General features: G+C 31.9%; 5 protein-coding genes across 7 annotated transcripts in view; 3 read left to right on the forward strand and 2 right to left on the reverse strand.

The window, feature by feature from the left end:
* The window catches only part of RtcB (RtcB RNA ligase), a 208,235-nt gene that overhangs the window by 4,365 nt on the left and 181,320 nt on the right, over positions 1–22,550 (forward strand). The gene's annotated exons all lie outside the window — the stretch shown is intronic.
* LOC136413417 (very long chain fatty acid elongase AAEL008004-like) lies at positions 5,284–7,006 on the reverse strand. The gene is made up of 5 exons (XM_066396963.1): positions 6,749–7,006; positions 6,511–6,701; positions 6,326–6,457; positions 6,033–6,275; positions 5,284–5,982 (listed from the first exon to the last, which is right to left on the reverse strand). The coding sequence occupies exons 1-5, from the start codon at positions 6,807–6,809 to the stop codon at positions 5,755–5,757; spliced, it is 855 nt and encodes a 284-aa protein (XP_066253060.1). The 5' UTR covers positions 6,810–7,006; the 3' UTR covers positions 5,284–5,754.
* LOC136413411 (very long chain fatty acid elongase AAEL008004-like) lies at positions 12,871–14,167 on the forward strand. Its single transcript, XM_066396949.1, has 6 exons — positions 12,871–13,012; positions 13,063–13,253; positions 13,309–13,440; positions 13,495–13,737; positions 13,792–13,984; positions 14,032–14,167. The coding sequence occupies exons 1-6, from the start codon at positions 12,952–12,954 to the stop codon at positions 14,034–14,036; spliced, it is 825 nt and encodes a 274-aa protein (XP_066253046.1). The 5' UTR covers positions 12,871–12,951; the 3' UTR covers positions 14,037–14,167.
* LOC136413412 (DNA oxidative demethylase ALKBH2-like) lies at positions 14,171–18,044 on the reverse strand. 3 transcript variants are annotated; one of them, XM_066396953.1, is made up of 5 exons: positions 17,923–18,044; positions 16,639–16,874; positions 14,901–15,085; positions 14,682–14,845; positions 14,171–14,619 (listed from the first exon to the last, which is right to left on the reverse strand). In XM_066396953.1, exons 2-5 carry the CDS (start codon positions 16,855–16,857, stop codon positions 14,483–14,485), a joined length of 705 nt encoding a protein of 234 aa, XP_066253050.1. In that variant the 5' UTR covers positions 16,858–16,874; positions 17,923–18,044; the 3' UTR covers positions 14,171–14,482. The 3 variants fall into 3 exon arrangements, with proteins under 3 accessions (XP_066253050.1, XP_066253049.1, XP_066253048.1); XM_066396952.1 differs by having other exon boundaries at positions 17,889–18,028; XM_066396951.1 differs by having other exon boundaries at positions 17,827–18,020.
* The window catches only part of LOC136413405 (mucin-4), a 38,838-nt gene continuing 35,010 nt past the window's right edge, over positions 18,723–22,550 (forward strand). The window contains exon 1 of the mRNA XM_066396943.1: positions 18,723–19,009. The gene's annotated coding sequence lies outside the window, so the exon portion shown is untranslated. The remainder of the gene's footprint in view (positions 19,010–22,550) is intronic.

Consider the following 22,550-nt stretch of genomic DNA (forward strand, 5'->3'; position numbering starts at 1 on the left):
CTTTTGGTTTGGTGATTGATTATGCTTGTAGAATAGGTCACGTATGCTACAGTAGTAACTTTGGCTTGAACTTGACTCAGACTCAATATCTGTTGGATATTCGTCCTACAAAAGTATATTCTGTTTTGATGCCCGTTTTAAACAACAGATTGGAGAGTGGTACTGTTTGATAGTGATTTAGAGAGTTGAATATAATTTAGTGGTAGGAGCAGAAAATAACTGGTAGAATTAACCTTGGTGCTATTTTGAGTACACTCTATATATTTGAATATAGTTGAAATTGACGAAGATTCTATGAAGGACTCTAGAAGGCTTATTTTTAATGTTAACAGCGTTTTCAACAATGAGAGATTTTGGATTTAATGAAATTTTATCAAGAGAATTTCAAAGTTTTCATGGAAACAAATAAAAAATTCAGACATTCCGAATTTTCTTTTTAATTCTCGTTTTGTTCCAGAGCTTTGAAAATTTCGTTTGTGGCACAAAGTTTCTGATTTTTGAATAAATAAATCGATCACTTAAGAGCTTTTATCTACAGATCTGCGCTACCTAGTATTTACCGCACTGATTGAAGTGCTTATTTTGCTTTACCGGATCGGTTGTAAAATAAACTTGCGGGTGATACCAACCTATTTAACATACATACTTATTATACAACAAGTACTTAATGTAAGATTTTATGAGACAAATCAGTTTATAGTCTAGTGAGCTTCTGAACGAGTCGATAAACAGAAGAGGTTAATAAAACGTCCTTACATTCAACGTTTTATGATCGATTTAACTGTTTGAGTGATTGTTACTGTTAAATCAGATTTATAGATTCTAGACGAATCTATCACCCAAAAAAGTCACCCTGTTCACCGTTGGTACAGTTTTTCCTCTCACAAACACAAATTTATTCACCAAGCATGCGGAGATATTAAACCGAACAAGACCGGTTTTTAGGGTTTTTAAATTTAAATTACTTTTCAAGCACTAGTGATCCATTTCCCCAGCTATCCAATAGGCGCAAAGGGAAAGGCTGTGATGACTATCTGAAGATATACATATAGTCAAGAAATAATCGTTTACATATTGACATGTGATGTCCGATTTAGATCTGTAATTTGTCATATAAGTCATTTGTATATAACAAAAATAGAAGAGTAGTAGGACAGTGGGACAGTGGAATTAATGTCATAATAAATTATTGAATTATTGCTTTCATTTGTAATGGATACATTTGCTGCCTATCTATCTTCTCTGAAACTATATTTTCCAGTATAGGAGTAATTGAAAAGGAAATTGCAAAGAGTAACATTCTTTAAATTTTTTTTTCTTGTTCTATATCTACATACATGATATATACAGGGTAATTCACAACTTATTTATAAAATTTTAGGGGTAGCTGTGTCATGAAAAACTAAGTCGATTTTGTAAGAAATTTTTTTGGAAAATCCTTAAAATTTTTTCGGAAAAAATTGTTAAAGTTTAATCATCGTATAACAGAACGATAATACCACTTTCCGTCCCAGCGGCTACTAAAATCAACACGTAGGTAAAAACAGCTCTACCTGAAGTTTATTCATTTTTTTGTAAAAAATTTTGTTTGCCAGTAATTTATATAAGTAACTTTTTGACAACTTCAACAAAGATAGGCAGAAGTGATTGAAATGGGAGTTCTGTGGAATCTAGAAGTTCATAGTTTGTAAGATTTCTAAAGACATTGAAAAATTCCAAGTTATTTAAACATCCTGTAAAAGAAGAATACTACAATCACATATTTCTTGTGAATATAAGGTATACTCTTAAATAGTGACCGGAACGTTGTTGACCTAGTTCCAAGAACTATGAGACATATTACTATTACTATCTCAGGCCAAAAATTGATCAGAATGAAGTATAATAATACGTGTCTGAATTATCCCAAACTTCAGTAAAAATACCTTTGAAGTGGCAAATAACAGTTTCTTCTACTATTGGCGACTAAAATTTCCCAGGTTGGACCCAGTTCTCGACCTTCATCAGACATTAAAAATGAGCACAAAAAATTGTATTTTCCTGATGACACATTTTCCACAAAATTCTCTTCAAGTCCAACAAATATTTGGCTTGAGCAAAATTTTTGTGAATTCCAACTATATCGGATGTTTACATAGAATTGAAACCAAAGCAAATTACTAAAAAAGTTTAACAAGTACTTGCTAAAGCTTTGTTAAAAATAAAAAAAACTTTATGCATCCATTCACAAGTCTTGTGACACACAGAATTTGAGACATTTCTTTTCATGACATTAATATTAATAACCATGACCTTATTCCTCCAAATTCTAATCAATGACCTCGATATCATCGACTTTGCTTCATCATTGAAAAAAGTGAAGGATTCACCGGCAACAAAATAATCTCAAGTTGAAGAACGAAACTGACACACATCAAGGTGGGTAGTACTTTCTTCGAGTACCCGCACTGGAGTTTGTGGGTCACTATGTTAATTGCAATGCCGGATGGAAGCTTCTTCAGCCAGGGGAGTGCCGGGTATTGACGAATAATCGACTGTGTAACAGGTGGAATTTTTTGCGTTTTTTGGCTGGTTGAGCATTTAGACCCTCTACTTATCATAAATTTTCATAACAAACCTTGAGCTTATTCAACTTAACTTATTTCTCTATTCAAAAGAATGTTTTACATCAAATTCTTCAAACTGGCGTAATTATTGATCATTTATATAAAAAATCGAGATGTGCACGTTTCTCTATTGGTTTACATGGCCAGGGACCGCGATAGCCTAATTGTTCCGATAGGAAAAGTAGGCATTGTGATTGGTATTCGTATATACCTAACACGTCTATGGGCTAATTAAAGTTTCACTCTGATTGAAATAAATCTCGCAAACGAAATCTAGAGTAAATGAGAAATACAGGATGGTAGGTGGTATAAAACCAAAAATTTCACATTTCTTAACGGAAGTCCTTTTTGTTATCAGAAGATTTTTGGCTTTGACCTGAGCGTAGCATGAATGATTTATACAGCGTTGCTGACCATCAGAACACATCTTGTAAACATAAATTATTACAAAAGCAAAATGATGAATTTCCGGCTTATTCGCAACCTCGATGTTCACATTAACAAATTGCGTTCCTTTTATTGCCATCAATTCTTCAAATGGTCTCATCAATATCTCTTTCTCTTGTGTTATGCTCGAGAAGGTGTAGTTTTTATCGACCCTAATTCAATTCTGGTTTATGTCAGTTCAATTTACAACAGAAAATGAAAGGACTGATCTAGAATGAAGGTATTTAGTTCTGGTCAAAGACATACATTTTTCATAGCTATTGAGATGTTTGCGTAAATTGAGAATTATTTATAGCATTGATGTTGAGAAGCCGATCGTTTGTCAGAATTTATAATATTAAAAATAATTACTAATGTTTGGTGTACACAGACCTGTGCCATATAATGCATCACAATTTACGCAATTATGGTTAAACTGTTCCCGTATGTAGTGGAATTATGAAGGAACCTTTATAGAAGTCTTTTTCAATTGAATGACCTTTAAATTTCATGAATAGGATACAGGGTATCTCATCGAAAAGTATCACGTTTGGTGGCATACTATTACAGCATCGAAGTGCGGTTTGCTATGTATGTGTTCATATAAAGGTACCACCTTTCGATGGGACACCTTGTGTTTTTGATAATGTTTCAGGACTACTCAAAATCTCCTTTCTTTATTTATTTTGTTATCTTCTCATTTTTTTTTCAAATGAGGGGCTTTTGCGGTTTTTAACCCTAGAATTTATATTAATTTACTTCTGGTGTTGTTTACAGAGATTAACGCTATTCGTTGCCCTTCACGATAAGTGACAATGTATCCAACCAAAAAGTAAGTACTAAAGACTTTAGTGGAGAATTAGCTATAGACATCTGATTGGGTAATTTGATTCGAGTGGATCAGGTTTGATTAGTTAATGCTAATTTCGATTTTTAAATCTGAAAATAATCTGAACTACTTTACTGAATTCCACATCAAAAAATTCGAATATTAGTGTTATTTTTTTGATATCTTCTTGGATCAATCACGTACGAGGGACGTCCCAAACTCACATTTTCAAAAATTCCGTCTTTCTTTGCCTATCCACATTTATTTCATAAAAGTGGAACACAGCCAAAATGATTTGTGTCTAACTTGAATGAAAACTGAAATATTTCAAATTTACAAAAAATAAATTCGGTACGTTCATTCATGATCAGTGATATTTCGCTGGGCAGTGACAAATTTTCACATCTTGAAACTTCGTTTACGATGTTTAGTATTAAAGAAACAATAGAGTTTTCTCTAATAGTAATCCTAGAAGTTCAAGAAACATTTTGAGTTTTCTGATTCTTCTGAGAAAGAACTTGAGTAATCCTATATCCATTAATTTATATACTGAAAAATCGATATAATATCTGATGACTGAAACCAGAATTATTTAACAGATATTCGGAATGTTGATCGATTGATTGATTATTGACACATGATTTGAACTATCATGTTTATAGTTTGTACTTGCGGTTACAATGCACGGGTAAGCTATTAAAATGCGATGAAAATATTTCAAAATTGTATCGACAAAATACAATTCAATTTCTGTCTAAAATGTAAGTAAACTGGAAAGACATACAAATTCATAATCGATTCTTTATTTGCATTTAAATTTCGACGAATTTACAAAATTATAAAAACAATCTTTACCTTGGTATGATACATATTATGCTTGCATTGTATCAAATTTGAAATAAATTTTTAACAATACAGAGTATTGAACGTTCCAATCATCACTACCCGAAAGTGAGTCTTGATTCCAGTTAATTCAGAATAAAATCTGATTGAAATAGTTATTTGGAAGGTCGAGAGTGGTGCCAAAATAGTACAAAATGGTGACGATTTTTTTTTCAACCGATCAAATGAGAGAAAACCCTTAATGGACGAAAAATCGAAATCCATAAAAGTCTATCAGAAGGACAATTTCCCGCAGAAACGACATGGTTGATAGGAAATGGCCAATTTCTTGGTTTCCACAAGAATTATTTTCTAGGTAAAATTATCTTTACTCTGATATATTGCGTGCACCAGCTGGTTTTATGGCCGCTGGATAAATTTCGCCAAACAGAATTGGATTTTGACAACCACATTTTAATCACCAAATCCTGTGTTAATAGGAAAATTAACTATTTATTGGGGCAGATAGTGAAACATAAAAACCAAGAGTAAATCTGACGAATTGAAAATTGGAAAAAGCGAATATAAAATTTATAACATACAAACATATGTACTTTATTCCATTTAGAGACCTCTACGTGTTATTTTCACTATCAGCTTTTCTACCTATTACTTCAAATTACCTACTTTGTTACGCAACACAAAAATAACAAAAAGATAGGCAATATATCTATATGTATACGTAAGTAAGCTTTCAAGTATAAGCTTTAAATGACTCAACTAACTCTTATTCAAGGTTTGTACGTATATATCAAATGAAATAATAATCGACAATTGCAAATAAAATGAACGTTAAGAATTAGTTAGAAGTCTTAATAAACATGCCAATAGAACCTTAATAGATAACCGATCAATCGAATTTGAAAGTTTTCATAAGGAGTATTAACTTGCCTTATGATTAGATGATTAAAATCTTATTGAAACGATAAAATGTGTGCTAATTTTGAACGTTTAATGTTAACGTCTATAAATATACATATAAATAATAGACTTAAATGTTAAAATGCACTACTAACTGCTTTTGGTGGAGTAATTCGCTACACCCTCTTTCTTAGCTTGTTCTTCCAACTTTCTCTTTCTTCTGGGACCCGTAATGTAGGTCTTGATATAAAAATCGCTGAACAAGACAATCATAAAGGCGTTTTGGGGAATAAACATGAACAGAGGGTACTTAGGATAGTTGCAGTTCTTCGCGTACAACGCCCTCACGAATATCACGAACAAACCCACAAACTGTGCCTAAAACCCATATACTGTTTAAGCAAGAAGTTACCGATTTCAATCGTTACCAGCTGCACTTGAGTAATAAACTTCTTAAGCCACAATAATTGTCCATACTTGGAGTCATATGCAGTTAAAAGATAATATGCATATAAAATTGAGTGAACTATACAATTGGCTAATCCTAAGAAGTAGGAATGTCCTCCCCCTAGGTATTTAACTCCGATCCATGCCGCTACTACCATGAGGAAATGGTGATAGGTGTGCAGGAAACTAACATGGGTCGACTTTTTGCGCAAAATAAAGAATATCTGTAAATATTCTGTTAGTTTTTAAACGGCAGTCATCAGAGACGCTTTACTGTATCTATCAGATCTGCAATTTTCAGGAGGAAGTAGCAATAGGTCAGAAAAAGATGTTTTCGGCCCCAGTAACTCTCCGAGTAATCGATATCTGAGCAGGACCAGTCGATTATATGTATAGATAACAGCAGCTGCAGATTTTGTGTTAGTGTTAAAATATAAATTAAAAAAAAACATTACTTACATAATAAACAATATATACATTGGCAAACACTTGCAACCCATTGTATAATATCATAATATTTTTCAATAAGAAAGGTTCGCGGTTCTTCATGTAATCCGGGCCCCATTTAAAAACAAAGTTATACCAGAAATAAAGAATAATCATTGTGGGGATGGGAGATCTCATCAAGAAATAATCATTGGCTCTTGGATCTGAAACCTTGCCGTTACTGCAATTCAATCAATGAAATTAAACTTACCAGAAGCCTCATCCATCAGATAAAAATAAGTTTCATAAAATCGTTTCAAAATAAGTGCCATTTTAGGGGATTTCGGTGAAGGGAGAATACATGAGTTTAACCTTCAAAAGGTTTGCTGGAACTAGAATGGCTTAATTGATACTGATAGGAGTAACTTGTCAAGAACAACTAACGAAAAAATAGTAAGAGAACATATGATAATTCAAAAGTAAAGAGTGATACATGTAGTCCGTATGAAGGTATTAGTTTTGTGATGTATTTTGGTCATAAAGTGTGACATTTATGTGACTCAGTAAACACGTACTAAAGCTTTGAACAGGGTTAAAGGTGCACATCATGCATTTATTCAAAAATTAAAAAGTTGAATTAAGAAATGATTGTGAAATTAATAAATTTGCCTCGTCACCATTTACGCTAATTCTGAAATAGGTACTGAGTAACCCAAAAAGTTAAGGATGTTGAAAATCAGCATCTAAACTTAAGCATCATAATAAATTTGCGCAAAAAGTCATACATTTTTGTGAAATATATAATCTTCGTGTACCTTAAAAGGTCTTTTAACATGAATCTTATAGCAGCCATAGACCGTAGGGAACCATAAAAAGTTGATTAAGGTTGATAAAATATATTTCTCACAGGGTGAATCAAAGAAAATAACTGAACATAAATTCACAAAAATACAGTTTTTAACCAATAGGCTCCAAGTTGGTTTAAACTCGACATAAATTGAATTGTGTTAACAGGCACAAAGAAAACCTTAGTTTAATATAGAAACAAAAAACGAATACAACTCCATCACTTAGGAATTTAAATTTTTACATCTTTGTTAAATTTTTTTTTAATCAACTTCTATATCAATTTTTTATGGTTCTTCATTAAAGATCATAAGATGCTCATTCAGACTACAATACGCCTTATTCTTAACTTTTTATCTTATGTATTCTCTAATTAACGATTTGATAGATCAATAATAATTATACTAATTATCATAGCCCATTAAGCATTTTTATTTGTAAATTATGCATTATCAGTTTGCATATTATGTTATTGGGCTTTCTGATTAACCATGTGTATTGTAACTTTAGTGGGATTAAGTATAATAACAACAAACTAGAATAACATTATTGCAACAGGATTAAGGCCAGAGTATTTTTTCCCAATTGGACACATTCATTGTCATAAAAATCTCTTAACTATCTTCAAATAACCAATTCACATTATGCATGCAGTACTCGCTATTACCAAGTACGAATGTATGTATCGTTTACAAAATCAGGATATAAGATCAGAGACTAATACTGAAATCAACTTTCTGGTATCTGAGGTTAGAATAAGAATATTACTACTCAGTTCGGTAATCGTGCCTCTTTAACTTAAACGCTTAATTTGACGGTAACCGTCACGTATAGTCATTAAAATTCATTTGTGAATACCACATGACGCACACTTTTATTGAAGTTTGCAAATTTAAGCAACAATATCGGTACTATCATCTGAATATTGAATTTGCGGAGTTACGTCATAAATCGCGGTATCATCTCAAAATGACAACATATGCTGAACAAGATCGACCGTTAATTGCGGACTTATTTTAGATGGTGTTTGCATTCGTGGTAAAAGTTAAGCTGGCACTACACGGTTTTACGTGAAATGGGACCCTGATTGAATAAATAACTTTCTTCCCAAGAAAATATTTTTTGTTTGTTTTTACTACAATATACCAATTATTTCATGAGCTTTGAACATGAGAAATGTGTTCTTTTGAAAGCAAAGCTTTTTTACCCTAAATAGAGAGACTTCCTCTATATCATATACATACAGTTATTGACAAGAAGAGCGGCTACAATGAAATTTTTGACAAAACCACTTAAGAGCTTAGGAATTGAACATAGAGGCTTGGTTGTATAATTGTGGCATGGTTCAGCTAAATTCGATTTTTATATATTGTTAGTGTTCATAGGAAATTCATTGATATCACAATGACACTGCTTTCGACAGAAACGTTTTTCTTATGGACATTAAACAATATGACGATCCTATTTAGCCAAATCAAAATTATATCATAATTGCACATCTTGGTTTAAATTGGAGGTTCGTGGGAACAAACATATTGAAATAGCTAATTTTTCTACTGCTAAAAAGTGCCATTTTAATCTCTCTATTTCTTTTTTTAATAACTATGTTCTAATTTGGATTATTAAATTACAGCTACAGTTCATGATATCATTTTTTAAGAACGGAAAATTTACGACGCAACTCCATAAATTTAATACCCAGACTTTACACGACAGGCATTTCATATTATTGTAAATGATTAAGAGTTCCACCAATCATACATTTACCAAAGAAAATGAAAACATATACTTGTACTTACACTAAAATCCTGTTATTTTACCAGTCATGAGAAGGTGAAAGTAGTACCAGTCTAAGAAAACAGTACTTATTAGAGTCATCAATTTTTTTCTAGGTGTTAACCCAAAAAAACTTCATTAATATGCATTTTTTAATATTGTAATAACTAACGTTCCTTCGAGAAGTGCAAGGTCGGTTCATTCGCCGAAGTACCATAGAGTTCTTGAAGTGGGTCGTCAAACGGAACCAGTCCGAAAAACGAAACCGGTATATACAGGATTTTTCTTAATTGAAAATATATTCCAATTATGAATTGTGATTGATTAAATTTAAGAAATAAACCGATTGTAAAGCAATAACCCAAATATGGATAAAAAATTAGAAGAACTATGTAAAAGAAGTTAGTTTGAAGGTTTCATAATTTTTGATTTGGTTCACCGGATCAGCTACAGAATCTGAAAACCTAGAAGAGAACAAATTTTATCTAAAATTCTTATATAAATGATAATGGTAAACTTTAGTCATACTTTGTATATTGTGTTCGTTTTCCTTTAAATTGGGTACTGGAACATCTGGAGGTAATTTTTTTCTGGACTCGCACTTTCTCTTAGATAATTATTAAATACCAGAGAAGCTCAGAAGAAATAGTAAATTAACAAATGGGAGAAAATTGGATGTCCACAGCGAATTGCAGAAACATATTATATTTTATGTTTAAGTGTGCCAAAAGTGTCTGAATATGAATTTATTAATTATTTATGTCCTAGCCTATATTTTAACTCACAAATTACATATTTATTAAATCTAGCCTTCGGATTGGTTAATACATATGTCTTATATTTAAAGAAGAAAACTATGTAAAACAAATTTCACTACAGCTGAAAATATAATTTAATAACATTCCAGATCACACCAGAAGCACAGTATAACTTCTAGTTTCATTGAAATTTTTGATAAAATAGTAAATACAAAGTTTTGCTCCGCCGGTTTCTCTTTAAGATAGCAATGTGTACTCCACCATTCTCTTAATATAGATATGTCCCAATACCGGATGTTGCGTAAAGAAAGCAATAGAAGTTTAAGGTAATTTTGAACTAACTAATTCATTCAGTCCCAAAATTGAGAAATAGATATTCTAGTAGACGGGGATAATTTGGCGTATCCACTATACTTTTGAGGTAACTAAGCCAAACAGTCCAGTCCTGAGAGTCAGTATGCTATACCAGCACTTAAGTTGTTACCGTTTTTACGCTCTAGGAGAAAATTATTAGAAAAATGAAAAATAACAAAACTAAAATACATTTAATGTGACTGAAAAGGAATGTGAAAAAAGTTTTATATTTGTATGTTTTGAACGTAATATATTTTTTATCCTAAAAACTGTTCTAACATTGAACATATTTCCTAAACGTTTATTGTGGTCCATAAGTACCACCTAACTTGATTATATAAAACATAAATGAATAACATAAAAAGTAATTATAATTAAATCATAATTATAATAGTAAACATTATTTAGAATACTTACAATCATAGAAATGATTTTTTTTATGATTGTGGTTATCTCGTATCTTGAGAAAATATTAATATTATCAATTAATTAGGAAAAAATTTTAGAGAAAGCTAAAAAATTAATGAGTCTAAATGGTATTATATTTTTTCACCAAATTTGGAAATAAATTGATTCTTAAAACAGTTTACGACAGAAAACACACTATCTTCAAAACTTACAAAGATAAAACTTATTTTATTTCTATACATTTTAGTACAGTTATTTTTTGTTTTCTTAATAATTTTTTTTCTGTTCTGAAGACGGTGATAGATTTGTCATAAAAACAAGGGAAACATCATTAATAATGCAGTGTGCAATTCCGCGGCTCCAATAATTCCTACTGTATGTGAGGCGTTATTCTCAGACAAGGAAAAAGCTGAACAATCCTCCACAAATGTATAAAACATACCTTTAGTACTCTTAATTTGGAATTTCAGAAACTTATGTAATTTTCAATTAAGATACAAAACGTATCTCAACGCCTATTTATTGGTTCTTTACGCTCTGTTTGAAGAATACACTTGAGCTCTTAAGTGGTATATTTACTAAATCCAGCTTTCAAGTCGGTTAGAACACAATCGCCATGTTTAAAGGAGAAAATGTATTTAAAATCAATTTAAATAGAGTTGAAAATTTAATTTAGTAATATTTTAAACATGCTAAAAAATATAAATTATATATTCATCAAAATTCTTGATATAATGGTGAATACAATTCATTGTTGATTAATAAACATTACTCGAAAGCAGACATTAACATACAGATACTACAAGCTTAAGTGGAAATATAGGGATTGTAGAAGTGGAAGAAGGACTACACGAGGTTTAATACGCCTCCGACAAAGACTAACGAAGCACCATGAAGGCGTATTAAACCTTGAAAGCACTCAGAAAGTATCAATTTAAACGTTGAAGTAGAGACGCCGACAGGACTCAGTTTACTTCGTTGGTTGGAAGCATATTAAACCCTGTGCGGTTCTTCTCACTTGTACAATCCCTATGTTTCCACTTGAATTTATGATACCTGTATATTAATACCAATATTACATTTTAATATCTTTCCAGATTCTAAGAAAATCCTAAATTACATCGAACTTGGACCACGACATACATATTGCCAGACAAAGCCAAGTCTATCGGAAGGAAAAACGAAGTCAGACAATTTGAGACTAATTCAGGGCGTACTACGGGTAGAAGTCAGATCGAACATTGGGTTTTCCATTGGAAGAGGAGATCATATAATTTAGCTTCAAATTGCTTTGGGGTCATTTGATTCGTATTGCATTGAAAAATTAAAAAAGACTTTATATATTGACGTTGATGGTGCTAACTGTATCTCCAACAAACGAGCCAAAATTCAACATTAATGGCCAAGTACCTTGATCAAATCAAATACCTTTAACCGTTAACCTGACTTCCGTTGTCATTAATCCATGCTTAAGTAACTGGATTCCATAGAGACGTCACTCTAAAAGAACTAGTAAAAATCTCGTTGTCACATTTGTTATTATTATGTAAAGATAGCTCTTTACAGTTTAATATTTCATTTAATATTGATTGTTTTTCCTCTCGAAAAAGGGTAATGGTCAAATTCTACCAAAAGATTATTTTTCATTAAGGCATCATCTCACGATATTACACGTATGCAGCACAATTTGTTTTTACTTTTTAATGTATATCCCGTGATAGTTTAACTTAATCAGATGTATTGTAAATGTATACGGAGTGATGCCGGTTGCTACCATTAAGAAGAGAATAATCCGTGCAATCTTCATTCTTCATAATATATAGTAAATGTCAAATTTGTGAGTTTCTTTCGACATTTCACTCTCCATCTAGATCTCGTTGCTATTCCTAATCCCGTCAAATTATTTATGTGTTAAATGTTAATTGTGTTTTTTTGAATCTGCAAATATTCCAATAATTTATAATGAATATTCAATTTTATCGGCCCCAGTCAATAGACATTCCATTGTTATAGTTTAGGAAAGGAGCATTTTGACACCAAACTACAAAACTGTGTTATTCACTCTATAATTTATGGAAATTATTACTTGCCTTTTATCTTAAATGATATTATTTATGAGCAAAAATTTTGGGCACCTACAAAATAAATTATGTAAATACCCTCAACCAATTCGCAGCTCCCTTCCTAGTTAGCATACTAACTACGGGGGGGTCAAAGATCTGGAAAAAAATGCATTATTCTATTCAACGAACATTGAACAACAATAAAACATTGTTTTTTTTGAAAACGGGAAGTGAAAGGTTGTTTGCGGTGATCAGTTTTATTACTCGCCATGGCACTGATGTTAAAGAGACTCTTTCAAAGTTACTTTTGGGCCATGGAGGAATTATCTGGTAATACTAAATTAATTAATTAATTATAAATAAAAATAACTATATTTCAGACCCTCGGGCATTAGACTACCCTCTAATGTTCTCACCGTTCCCCACTATATTTATTTTATTTCTCTGGTTTAAGTTCATCCTGCAATGGGGCCCCGATTATATGAAGAACAGAGAACCTATCAATCTAAAGACTGTAATGATGGTCTATAATATCTTTCAAGTAGCAGCAAATTCGTATATTGTGTATTATGTAGGTTTTAGTGTTATTGTTTTCTAGGTTTAATGGTAATTTTTTTTATAATAAGGTATTCTTGGCGAAAGATGTAATAAGCTTGTCATGCATGGAAGTGGACTATTCTAACAGCTATTGGGGACTCAAGTTTCTTAGTATAACTTACCTGTATTTTATGTTGAAATTGGCCGATTTATTGGATACTGTAAATAACTAAAATTGGTTAAAGTAACAAGAACTTAGTTAACAACTTTTTTAGATATTTTTCGTACTTCGTAAGAAGACGTCACACTTGAGCTTTCTGCATATCTACCACCATTTCGGTATGGTCTGCATTTCATGGTTAGCTATGAAATTTATAGGGGGTGGACACAATTATTACGTGGCTTTAGCCAATGCCCCGGTACACATTATATTATATTCCTACTATTTGCTCACAGCATATGATAGTAAATACGGAAAACACTTGTGGTTGAAGAAGTTCATAACTCAAGCTCAACTGGTGAGAACGAGGATAAGGACAGGTTTACAATTCTTAATGTTAATGAAAATTTAGGTACAATTTGCGTTTTTGTTACTCATGTTTGGGCAACTGTTATTTAACGAATGCAATTTTCCTAAAATTGTGCCAATATTTTTCATTCCTCAAAACCTATTCATGATGTGCCTGTTCGGAGACTTTTACATTAGAACGTATATCATGATTCCGAAACAGAAGGAGAAGCTGCAGAATAAGGATTTAAAAAAAGGTAACTGATTTTTAATAAATAATAAATATTCATGATTTATTTTGTAGATTGACAATTCCTAGCATGGATTAGATCAAAGACTTAATTAAAACGCACATTGATCATCATTTCCATACAATGTATCCAAAGTGAACCTCACATTCTAGTGTTATACTTTAAAATTACTTGTTAAATTACTAGTTGTTTTTTTATAATCGAAGTAGCTGAAAGCGTGACTTTTATTTGAACTTTCAATAAATTCTCATTAAAGCTTGATTATACACTCCCAATTCAAGGTTAATTTATACCTCCAGCTTGCATCTCAAACCTTTTATCCCAATATAGGTTCCTACTGGAAAATATTTCTTTTTTACTTCCCAAGAACTCCACAATTTCACACTGTATCAAAATAAATCAACTTATTTCTAATAAAGAAAAGTATGTGCTTCCTCTCCAATAATATTACCTAACTTCTATCGGAAAAATATTTTATTTTTAATAGCTCAAACTCCATATGGTCTAACTATTAATTTTCCGAAACGTGAGATTTATTCGCACCCCCGGACAATTCCTCCTCTGCGGTAGAGAGTGATACCAATATTCATTAGTTGGATAATTCATCAATAACAAACTCCCGTGTTCTAATTGTATTTTTACTAAAAGAACATCCTTCATGCCATCAATTTTTTTCCCAAATAACGAATATTCCAGGACTTACCTGAAGCAATCTTCCTGTAGAGTTTGCCTTTCAATCTGGCATCTCGATGCTTCAGGACGAAGGTCCTCTCTTGTCCTAAAGATAATGAGGCTATAGGCGTATGCTTGTCCAGCTCTTTTTCGTCATCTCTGTGTTCTCCTATATGATCGTTGCCATTTTTATACCTAACATGTTATTGCTTAATAAACGAATTCACCAGCAAATAATTATTTATCTCACCGATTTATTAAAACGAAATTATAGGATTGATTGGAAACCTTTTCCACCAGTTCTTTAACGGTAGTTAAAACTGGGAACCACGGTTTGGCTGCGATGGTGGTACCGGAGAAGGTGTATTTCAGACCTTGGTCTCCATAAGCCACTTGCTGACGAGGGATTTGATGCCATTTACCGAATATTTTAACCTAGTAAGACCAATAAAAACATTAAATTTAGTATGTAATTAAATTATTTAATGATATGATACTAATTCAAGGAGAGGAGAGTAGTTTCTATATTGAGACACCTTACAGAAAGCGCAACAGTAATATGTTATAGAGCGAAATAAAAAGCGGAAGGCTAACCACAATTTGTTAACAAAAAGATATGTCACAATCAAAGTTTCAACATTTTCTCTTTTCAATCAGCATTAGACTTTAGGACTTGGCATTGATTTAATTTTATTGCGAAAAATAGTTCCAAAATGTTGGTCTACGGATAACTCACTGTTAATATTATTCTTACATAAGGGCCAAATCATAAAATTATCTTGCTGGTAAAGTTATTGGTAGGTTGAAAAATAGGACTTAATTGCTATAGTATATCAAACCCGATGAGTAAAAAATGTTTCCATCTTTTTTGTCACCTGTTTTATTTGGCTGTGAAATACTAACAGGAAACACCATATGCGAAAAAGTCTGACCCGATTTAAAATTATGCTTCTTTTCTTCTCGGATCGAAAGCTGAAAACATCCTAAAATAGTCAATACGGTCGAGTATCAAGTATTTTCATTCGAGAAGGCAAAACCTGCAAAAGTGTGAATAATGCAATATTTCAGTCACCTCTTCGGAGGCATTTATTCAGATTTCCAGAACAAAAGGTCCTCGGCTACGCCGTTAAGTGGAACTTCTAATACATTTTTATGAGGTTTTACGCCGCCACGTCTGTACATGAAGGGCAAAGTTTTATTATTGGCAAAGTTTGTTTCCATTTTAGTTGGCTATTTTCATTAGGAGCGTTGCTATTAGGTAACTTTTGATGAAAATAGCTTCTCTTAAATGGGCTAAAGAAGCAAAACTCGTGAATAGACAAAAAGTACAGATATGATGGGCCAAACACTCTGGATTTAAGGGAAAATTTAAAAACCATTGTTCTAAAATGCAAAGTTCCAGAGCTGCAAATGCTAATTATCTTTTGTTTCGTTCTGGAAACTTGCAAGGATGCTCACTGATTGCGACTTTTTATGGGTGCAATCTTCTTAGTAGTTTAATCCCTGAGAGGGAAACCAGAGCTTGGATAATGTTTATTATACGAAAAGACAGACTTAGTGCTGAACGAAGCTCAAGACGCGAAAATTCCAATTCACCTTTATGTCAAGGAATTCTCATCATGCCATTTAACCGCAAGATCGCCGCGAACAAAGGCCTTTAAATCTAAAAATCTGACGCTACAGCCAGACGCATTAAACGTTACCGAAAATGGTGGCATAATTGGAAACCAACTTGAAAAGCCCCAAATTGCTTCTTGCCTCATTCATAAAAGCTTTCACCCAGAAATAAAAGATGAGGAATAATGGAGCTTTAGAAATTTCTCATGCAAAGCAGCCCCCCTTGCAGAATATAATACGTCCCGAATTTTCATCTCCAAACCTATTTGATACGCATTTTCCAAGAGCCTTGGAGCTTATGCTCCTTTTATGAGGGTTTAAGAATGAGCACTCATAAATAATTTAATGTTAATACAATGTAATATAATCACCTTTGTTAGGTCTCCTGAGTAGTAATGTATATATTTTTCAAGCTCCTCCATAAGAGTATTGGCTAAGGATTGGGAAAGTAGGATGGAATAGGTGATGTTCAAATTTTCTGCAGTTAATTCCTTCCATTGAAGCTCTTGTTTTGTTGAAGAAATTGATGCAAGTTGTCGATGCAATTCTTCTGAGGCAGGGGCTGTTGTTGAAGTCGCACTTACATCCATATTACTTCCATTCGCAACTGGAATGAAGACAAACTGAGGGAATTATGTAATTGATTAAGGGACATGCTAAAGAATACAATTATGAGTAATTTTTTTATCATAACTTTTCCATTGTTAGCTTGTATAAACACACTGCAATATTCTTCATGATACAATTGGAAATATTTTCAAGGCATCTAAAATTGTGTCTCCAGGTCTTGTAGTAACTTTATGTACATACATGTATGAAGTACAATCTGTCTACCTATCTTATGTGTTGCTGTCAGGAAAGAATTCCATCGGCTTAGATAGACTGAAAATATTTCCAATTCAATTTTGACTTTCAGGGCTAGAAGCTTTTGCAGTTGTTCACAATTCTGATCTTTTTCTCCCTATACCCTTCAAATAAAATCAAGCAGTAACAGAGCAAAAAAAAAGGTAAAAGCCAAAATGCTATTAAATTTTAATGAATGAGTGGGGATGCTCTAAGCCTGCTTTAAAAAGCAAAGGTAAATTATTAAGCTCAACTCAATGCTAAAAAATGTTGATCATTCATAAAGTTTTGATGATATTTATGATTAAAAGATTTACTTTCATCATTATTAATTCCCGCTCTAATTGCAATTTCCCATTAGCAGATATCTTTTAATTCAATTAAGGATGGCAAAGGAGTTGAAGGCATTATTTTGAAAGAAAAATTAGAAGTAAATTAAAAGAGGCTTTAAAGAAAGTAATCCCTGCCTTTAAAGGTTTTTGTTACTTGGGGTAGATAACTGTAAACCCTTAGAATTGGCTTTTTGAGATATAAAGCAAATTCCTAAGTTAATCAATCAAACATGCAATTTAGGTGATGAAGAAAATAACAAGTAGTAGGTTTTAATATTGGAATTGTACATGTGGTGTAAGAAGTAATGAATTATAATGAAAATATGATTGAAATTCATCTAAATTAATAATTGCAGCAATTTTATTGATTGAAAAGTTATTTACCACGTAACGAACTTTAACCGCACTGCGCGGAAAAACTGAAGTAAAAATCTTCATTTTCTTACATTTAGTTATCAATATTGATTATTATCTTTACACTTAATCCTTCATTATATATTAAAATAAAACACAAACTACTAAAAATTCACAGAAATCAAAACGTAAACAAATGTTACGTATTACGTACATAACTACATATCAGCTGATTAGAACCACCAGTTCAATTAGAATAATTACTGTCTCTCTTTTTCTTGTAGTACAAACAATGACAGATGCACCCGATGAGGTTCATATTATACTTAATGAAACAGAATTAGGAGTGGACGGCGCTATTGCCAGCATTGGAGTTGGAGATTTTTAATAAGTTGATTTGAGTTTTAGCTTTTATAAATTAATTGAATTTAAAAAAACTTCTCCTGACCTGAAGTATCAGACTATTAAATTATTGATTTTTGCTATCTAAGAAAAATGATCTGAAATAAAAAAATAGTGCTGATAAGCTCCCATAGCTTACAATACAATATTTATTTCAACTAAATTAACTTTTCGTCAAATTTTAAAGACACAAAGACATTCTTTTAAAGAAGGCAAAGTAGTTGCAATATTTAAAAGCATGACCAACGCAGTATCAGAATTTTTTTGTTATTAATGGGTTAATTTGTTAAGATTGTGATAATATCGAAAGCTTTTTCTCTAAATATTTTCAGAACTTTCTGGCAACGTCGCCTGTTGGATTCTCATATCAAATGCAAAACTCCCAGACGTACGTTTCCCCCGATATGTACATAACTAAAAATGAGAAACATTACAAGGTATGTCTGTTATTGAAGCACGATTTCAAAAATTTTGCCCGGCACTGTGTCATGCTCGCGAACCGGGATTTCTTCCTGTGCGCTGCTTTGCGCTCATTATTCCAGTTCTTTCGTTCGAAGGTGTTGGTTGAACGTCGAATATTTCGCATCTTTACGTGAGAACTTCGAATTTTGTTGCGGTTTTTAGATTTGAATACATTTATATTCAAAACACATTATAACAGAGGCGATTTATCTATTGCTTTCGATATGAAAATGTGACATTTAGCTTTCGAAAAGTTTTGTTTTTTGTTAATAAACTTTCTACGTGCTCCAGACCACCAAGTTCAATTTGGACCATTTTTGAAAACGAGAAAAATTACATCTGGCTGCATGTGAGTTATACCTTAAAAATAGAGAGTATTTATTGGAATATTATTTTATTTTGAAATTTTTTGGAAGAGAAAGGGAGAAATGATAATGAAATGTGATCATTAAAAAATCTTAAGTAGGCGTTGAAATATTAGAGGCATGTCTTGATGAATTCATTTGTCTATTAATTGTCAGATGTTTGATGGTAAATAGTAAATAGCTTTATTAACGCCCTACGTTTACGGTTCACCGCCTACTGCTAGTTTTTTAATGATATCTTTATGTGTCAGCTTTTAATTGTCAGATGTTTGAATTGCTTCATCAACGCCCCACTGTTACGGTTCACCGCTCACTGTCAGGTTTTTTAATGATTACTAATAATTATGGACAAAATGGTGAATATATTTTTTAACCTTAATGCTCGCTTTAGTAGGCATTAAAACTGACTATTTCGCAGCCAGTAATATCGTCTAAAAAATGTATATGTATCTTCATTTTACATAGAAAATCTTTTATATTTGTTTCTCATTTTTTAACTAATTGTAAACAGCTTTTACAGAGAAAAGTTATCAAAATTTAAAATATGTCTATCTGTAATATTTGGAACATGTAATAAATACATGCTAAGTCATATATTTTAATAATTCCAATTAACCAAATACATATTACATATCCAAATCACAGTATCATATAAGCAGTAACCCAATATCTGCCGTGGATTTTTAATTTACTTACCTCTAGTTTAATTGTAGCAATTACCCATTTTTTTACCAGGTTTTTGCTCGTAGGTGTATGTTAATGATATTACAGCAAAACTGTTTCCTCATCACACACGTGTATATTAAAACGTTAGGTCGAATATATGCAATATAGACACTGAATCAGAACTACAAGAACGTATTGATATATTAATATAAATAATACTTGACTCGATAATAATAGAAGGATTGTGGATTAGTGGACATACACGTGTAAAAGTCATAGACAATTGTAGGGTTTATATTTAATTCCCATAACATAAGGAACAACAATAAGGCTAAAAAAAACATGCTTTGAAACCGAAAAGAATACTTTAAGTATTTTGATGAACTGAAAAGAAAAACCATTAAAGAAAACTTTATTAATGCGTAAAAGAAGTAAACCAAATTAACAAGTAACACGAAAATAAAATCTAAAAATAAAAATAAATATAGAAAACGTGTACATACTTGAAACAGAAGTAGAAAATTACTGGGCTTAAAGAGAATTTATCTTTGAATATTGATCTTGAAACATTTTACGCATTGAGATTTTTTACTGGACAATATGAGTTGTAACTCAAACTCACGATTGTGATGGTATTTCTCTGCTTGATCAATGTCATTAGATTATAAGTGAAATAGATATCTGCGGTCGAAGCTCCTACTTCAAATGCGCCAAAATAAAACTCTTTGAATTCATGGGTTTGTCATCTAGACATCCTTAAATTAGATTGAGGTTGAGTAAATTGAATGTTTCTTGAAGGGCGTTTATATGTACTTAAAACTACTAAAAAAGAATCTATATTAATAGGTTTGTCAACAAGAAATTACCAAATTTAACTGGAATTAACCAAATTGAAAGTTTCTTTAATGATTGACAAAACTTGAAAATAAAGTATAGGTTTCGCGAAAAGAAACTGATCTAAGGATCACTTATAAAAGCTCACAACTACCTCCAAAGAACGTTGAAGTAACGTTTTTCATCTAGAAATTCCTAAATTTAGTTGAAGCTTCGCAAAGCAGATTGAATGTTTCTTTATTGACGATTTGCCACTCATATTCTGAACTTGAGAATAAAGTACTGGAATTTCTAAATTTGTTCGAAACTAAGCAAATTGAAATTCAGTAGAAAGTAGCAAATTTAGCTCAAACTTTTTGGAGCTGAAAGGCACTAATACAGTATTTAAATTGTTAGTGAATTTAAATTCTAATTAGATTCTAACATAGCCAAGTTTAGACCTACCATTAGTAGTCTATTTATTCTTATATTCATATAGTCTGCCTATACAGTGCAAGACCCCTCCTGAATTTCAACACTTTCCCAAACTTGAAAATTTGTCTGAAACTGAAATAAAATTTGAATCTGGCTTCGTGGAGATCATATTTTATTAAGGTTGTTTTCATCCCCTTTTTATCCCCAGGGATTCATCCTAAATAAATATTTTCTCTTTGCCAGCCTGTTATTATCGTTGGGCGAAGAATATAAAATTTCGTTCCACTTTTTAGCGCACAATTTCAAACTCAAATATCCTCCCTGGAATATGATGCGTATGATCCGAGGTCTCGTTGGCGATGAAAGCCTCTGGTAATGGAAAATTATATTTCCACGAAACTTCATTCTCCTTTCTGTTCTTTTTGTTTTGTATTCGGTTTTATATTAGTAATAAAGCTTATGATGAACTTAAATAATACCACGATTGGAAGCTTTTATAGTGTACTATCTAAATATAATTAAATTAATAAGTAAATCACGGAAAAAGACGGATAATAGGCAATTGTAAGTTAACGAACGAGAATAATACCCATAGCATTGTTTAAGAATAAATAACGGTTATTGTTTTCTTGTCAGTGTATTTTCAGGAAACTCCGTATAGCCTTACGTGAGATTCTATTATGAAACCACTCAATCCGGAACCAATTGCCCCAATTCCATAGATACTTCTTACGTAAGACTGATGAAACACACATAAGATGGATGCGTTTCTTTGTATAGGCACACCCCGCCTCTTAATTCTTCCACTTTCCTTATTCCGCTTTATCAAGTTAAGCGAAGTGAGGATAAAAGGAACAAAATCTACTTTTTTGCATTATTGATTTTTTTCTATAAGGAGAATGCCTTATTTGACGAACAGGATATCCTATCCACACCTTTATCTTCTCTTCATAATGACAATGGCAACATTTCCCAAATATCTTTAATCGCTCTTGTAAAACACAAAGAAGAATAATGCTTAATTGTTATTAAAGAAAGTGTTCGCAGAAGTGAGTCCTTCCATCGTTCGTTGCCAGACAACGTTGGCTCCGAATATTTAAAACTACTGCTAAAGGTTAGCATACACGGAAGTGCATTAACAAGCTGTATTGAAACGTTAGATCATACCTCCATACTCTATTTTATCATGTTATGTAATTATTTTTTATTTTCAAAATGAAAAATCATTTAAGTGGCGTATTAGTATGTTGGTTAAAAATAGGTTTTATAGTATTTTCTCAAATACTGCTAACGACCGATTTTCTATTGTACGAAATGTATTGAGACATACATATGCGACAAGCACAACTATAAAACAGCTACTTGAATAGATGGCGGTAATATGGTGGCAATAAAGCTAAAACTAGTTAAGTGACGCAATTTGAAAAATTGCTATAGAAACAAATTTTTTGTATCGAACGCAGTGAGGGGAGGAATATCACTAAAGTCACTTATTTTAAAAATTCTTCACATATTTGGTATGATCAAGATGCGAAAAGTAATCATTTGTGAATGGACAAAAAGTCTTGGTTTTGGATTTTGTCCCATCCAAAAGATTGTGAAACAAAATAA

The sequence above is a fragment of the Euwallacea similis genome, chromosome 14, assembly GCF_039881205.1.
Source record: "Euwallacea similis isolate ESF13 chromosome 14, ESF131.1, whole genome shotgun sequence".
NCBI classification, from domain to species: domain Eukaryota; kingdom Metazoa; phylum Arthropoda; class Insecta; order Coleoptera; family Curculionidae; genus Euwallacea; species Euwallacea similis.

Bases quoted from the DNA above. Each gene is read 5' to 3' on its own strand.
- LOC136413412 (XM_066396953.1), bottom strand. From the start codon at position 16,857: ATGGATGTAAGTGCGACTTCAACAACAGCCCCTGCCTCAGAAGAATTG. The intron at 15,086-16,638 runs GTGATTATATTA...TGGTCTTACTAG, and splicing joins ACTCAGGAGACCTAACAAAG to GTTAAAATATTCGGTAAATG. The intron at 14,620-14,681 runs GTAAGTCCTGGA...ATGTTCTTTTAG, and splicing joins CTACAGGAAGATTGCTTCAG to TAAAAATACAATTAGAACAC.
- LOC136413411 (XM_066396949.1), top strand. From the start codon at position 12,952: ATGGCACTGATGTTAAAGAGACTCTTTCAAAGTTACTTTTGGGCCATG. The intron at 13,441-13,494 runs GTAAATAACTAA...CAACTTTTTTAG, and splicing joins TGGCCGATTTATTGGATACT to ATATTTTTCGTACTTCGTAA. The intron at 13,738-13,791 runs GTGAGAACGAGG...ATGAAAATTTAG, and splicing joins TCATAACTCAAGCTCAACTG to GTACAATTTGCGTTTTTGTT.
- LOC136413417 (XM_066396963.1), bottom strand. From the start codon at position 6,809: ATGGCACTTATTTTGAAACGATTTTATGAAACTTATTTTTATCTGATG. The intron at 6,276-6,325 runs GTAAAGCGTCTC...GAATATTTACAG, and splicing joins TTGCAGATCTGATAGATACA to ATATTCTTTATTTTGCGCAA. The intron at 5,983-6,032 runs GTAACGATTGAA...TATGGGTTTTAG, and splicing joins TTATTACTCAAGTGCAGCTG to GCACAGTTTGTGGGTTTGTT.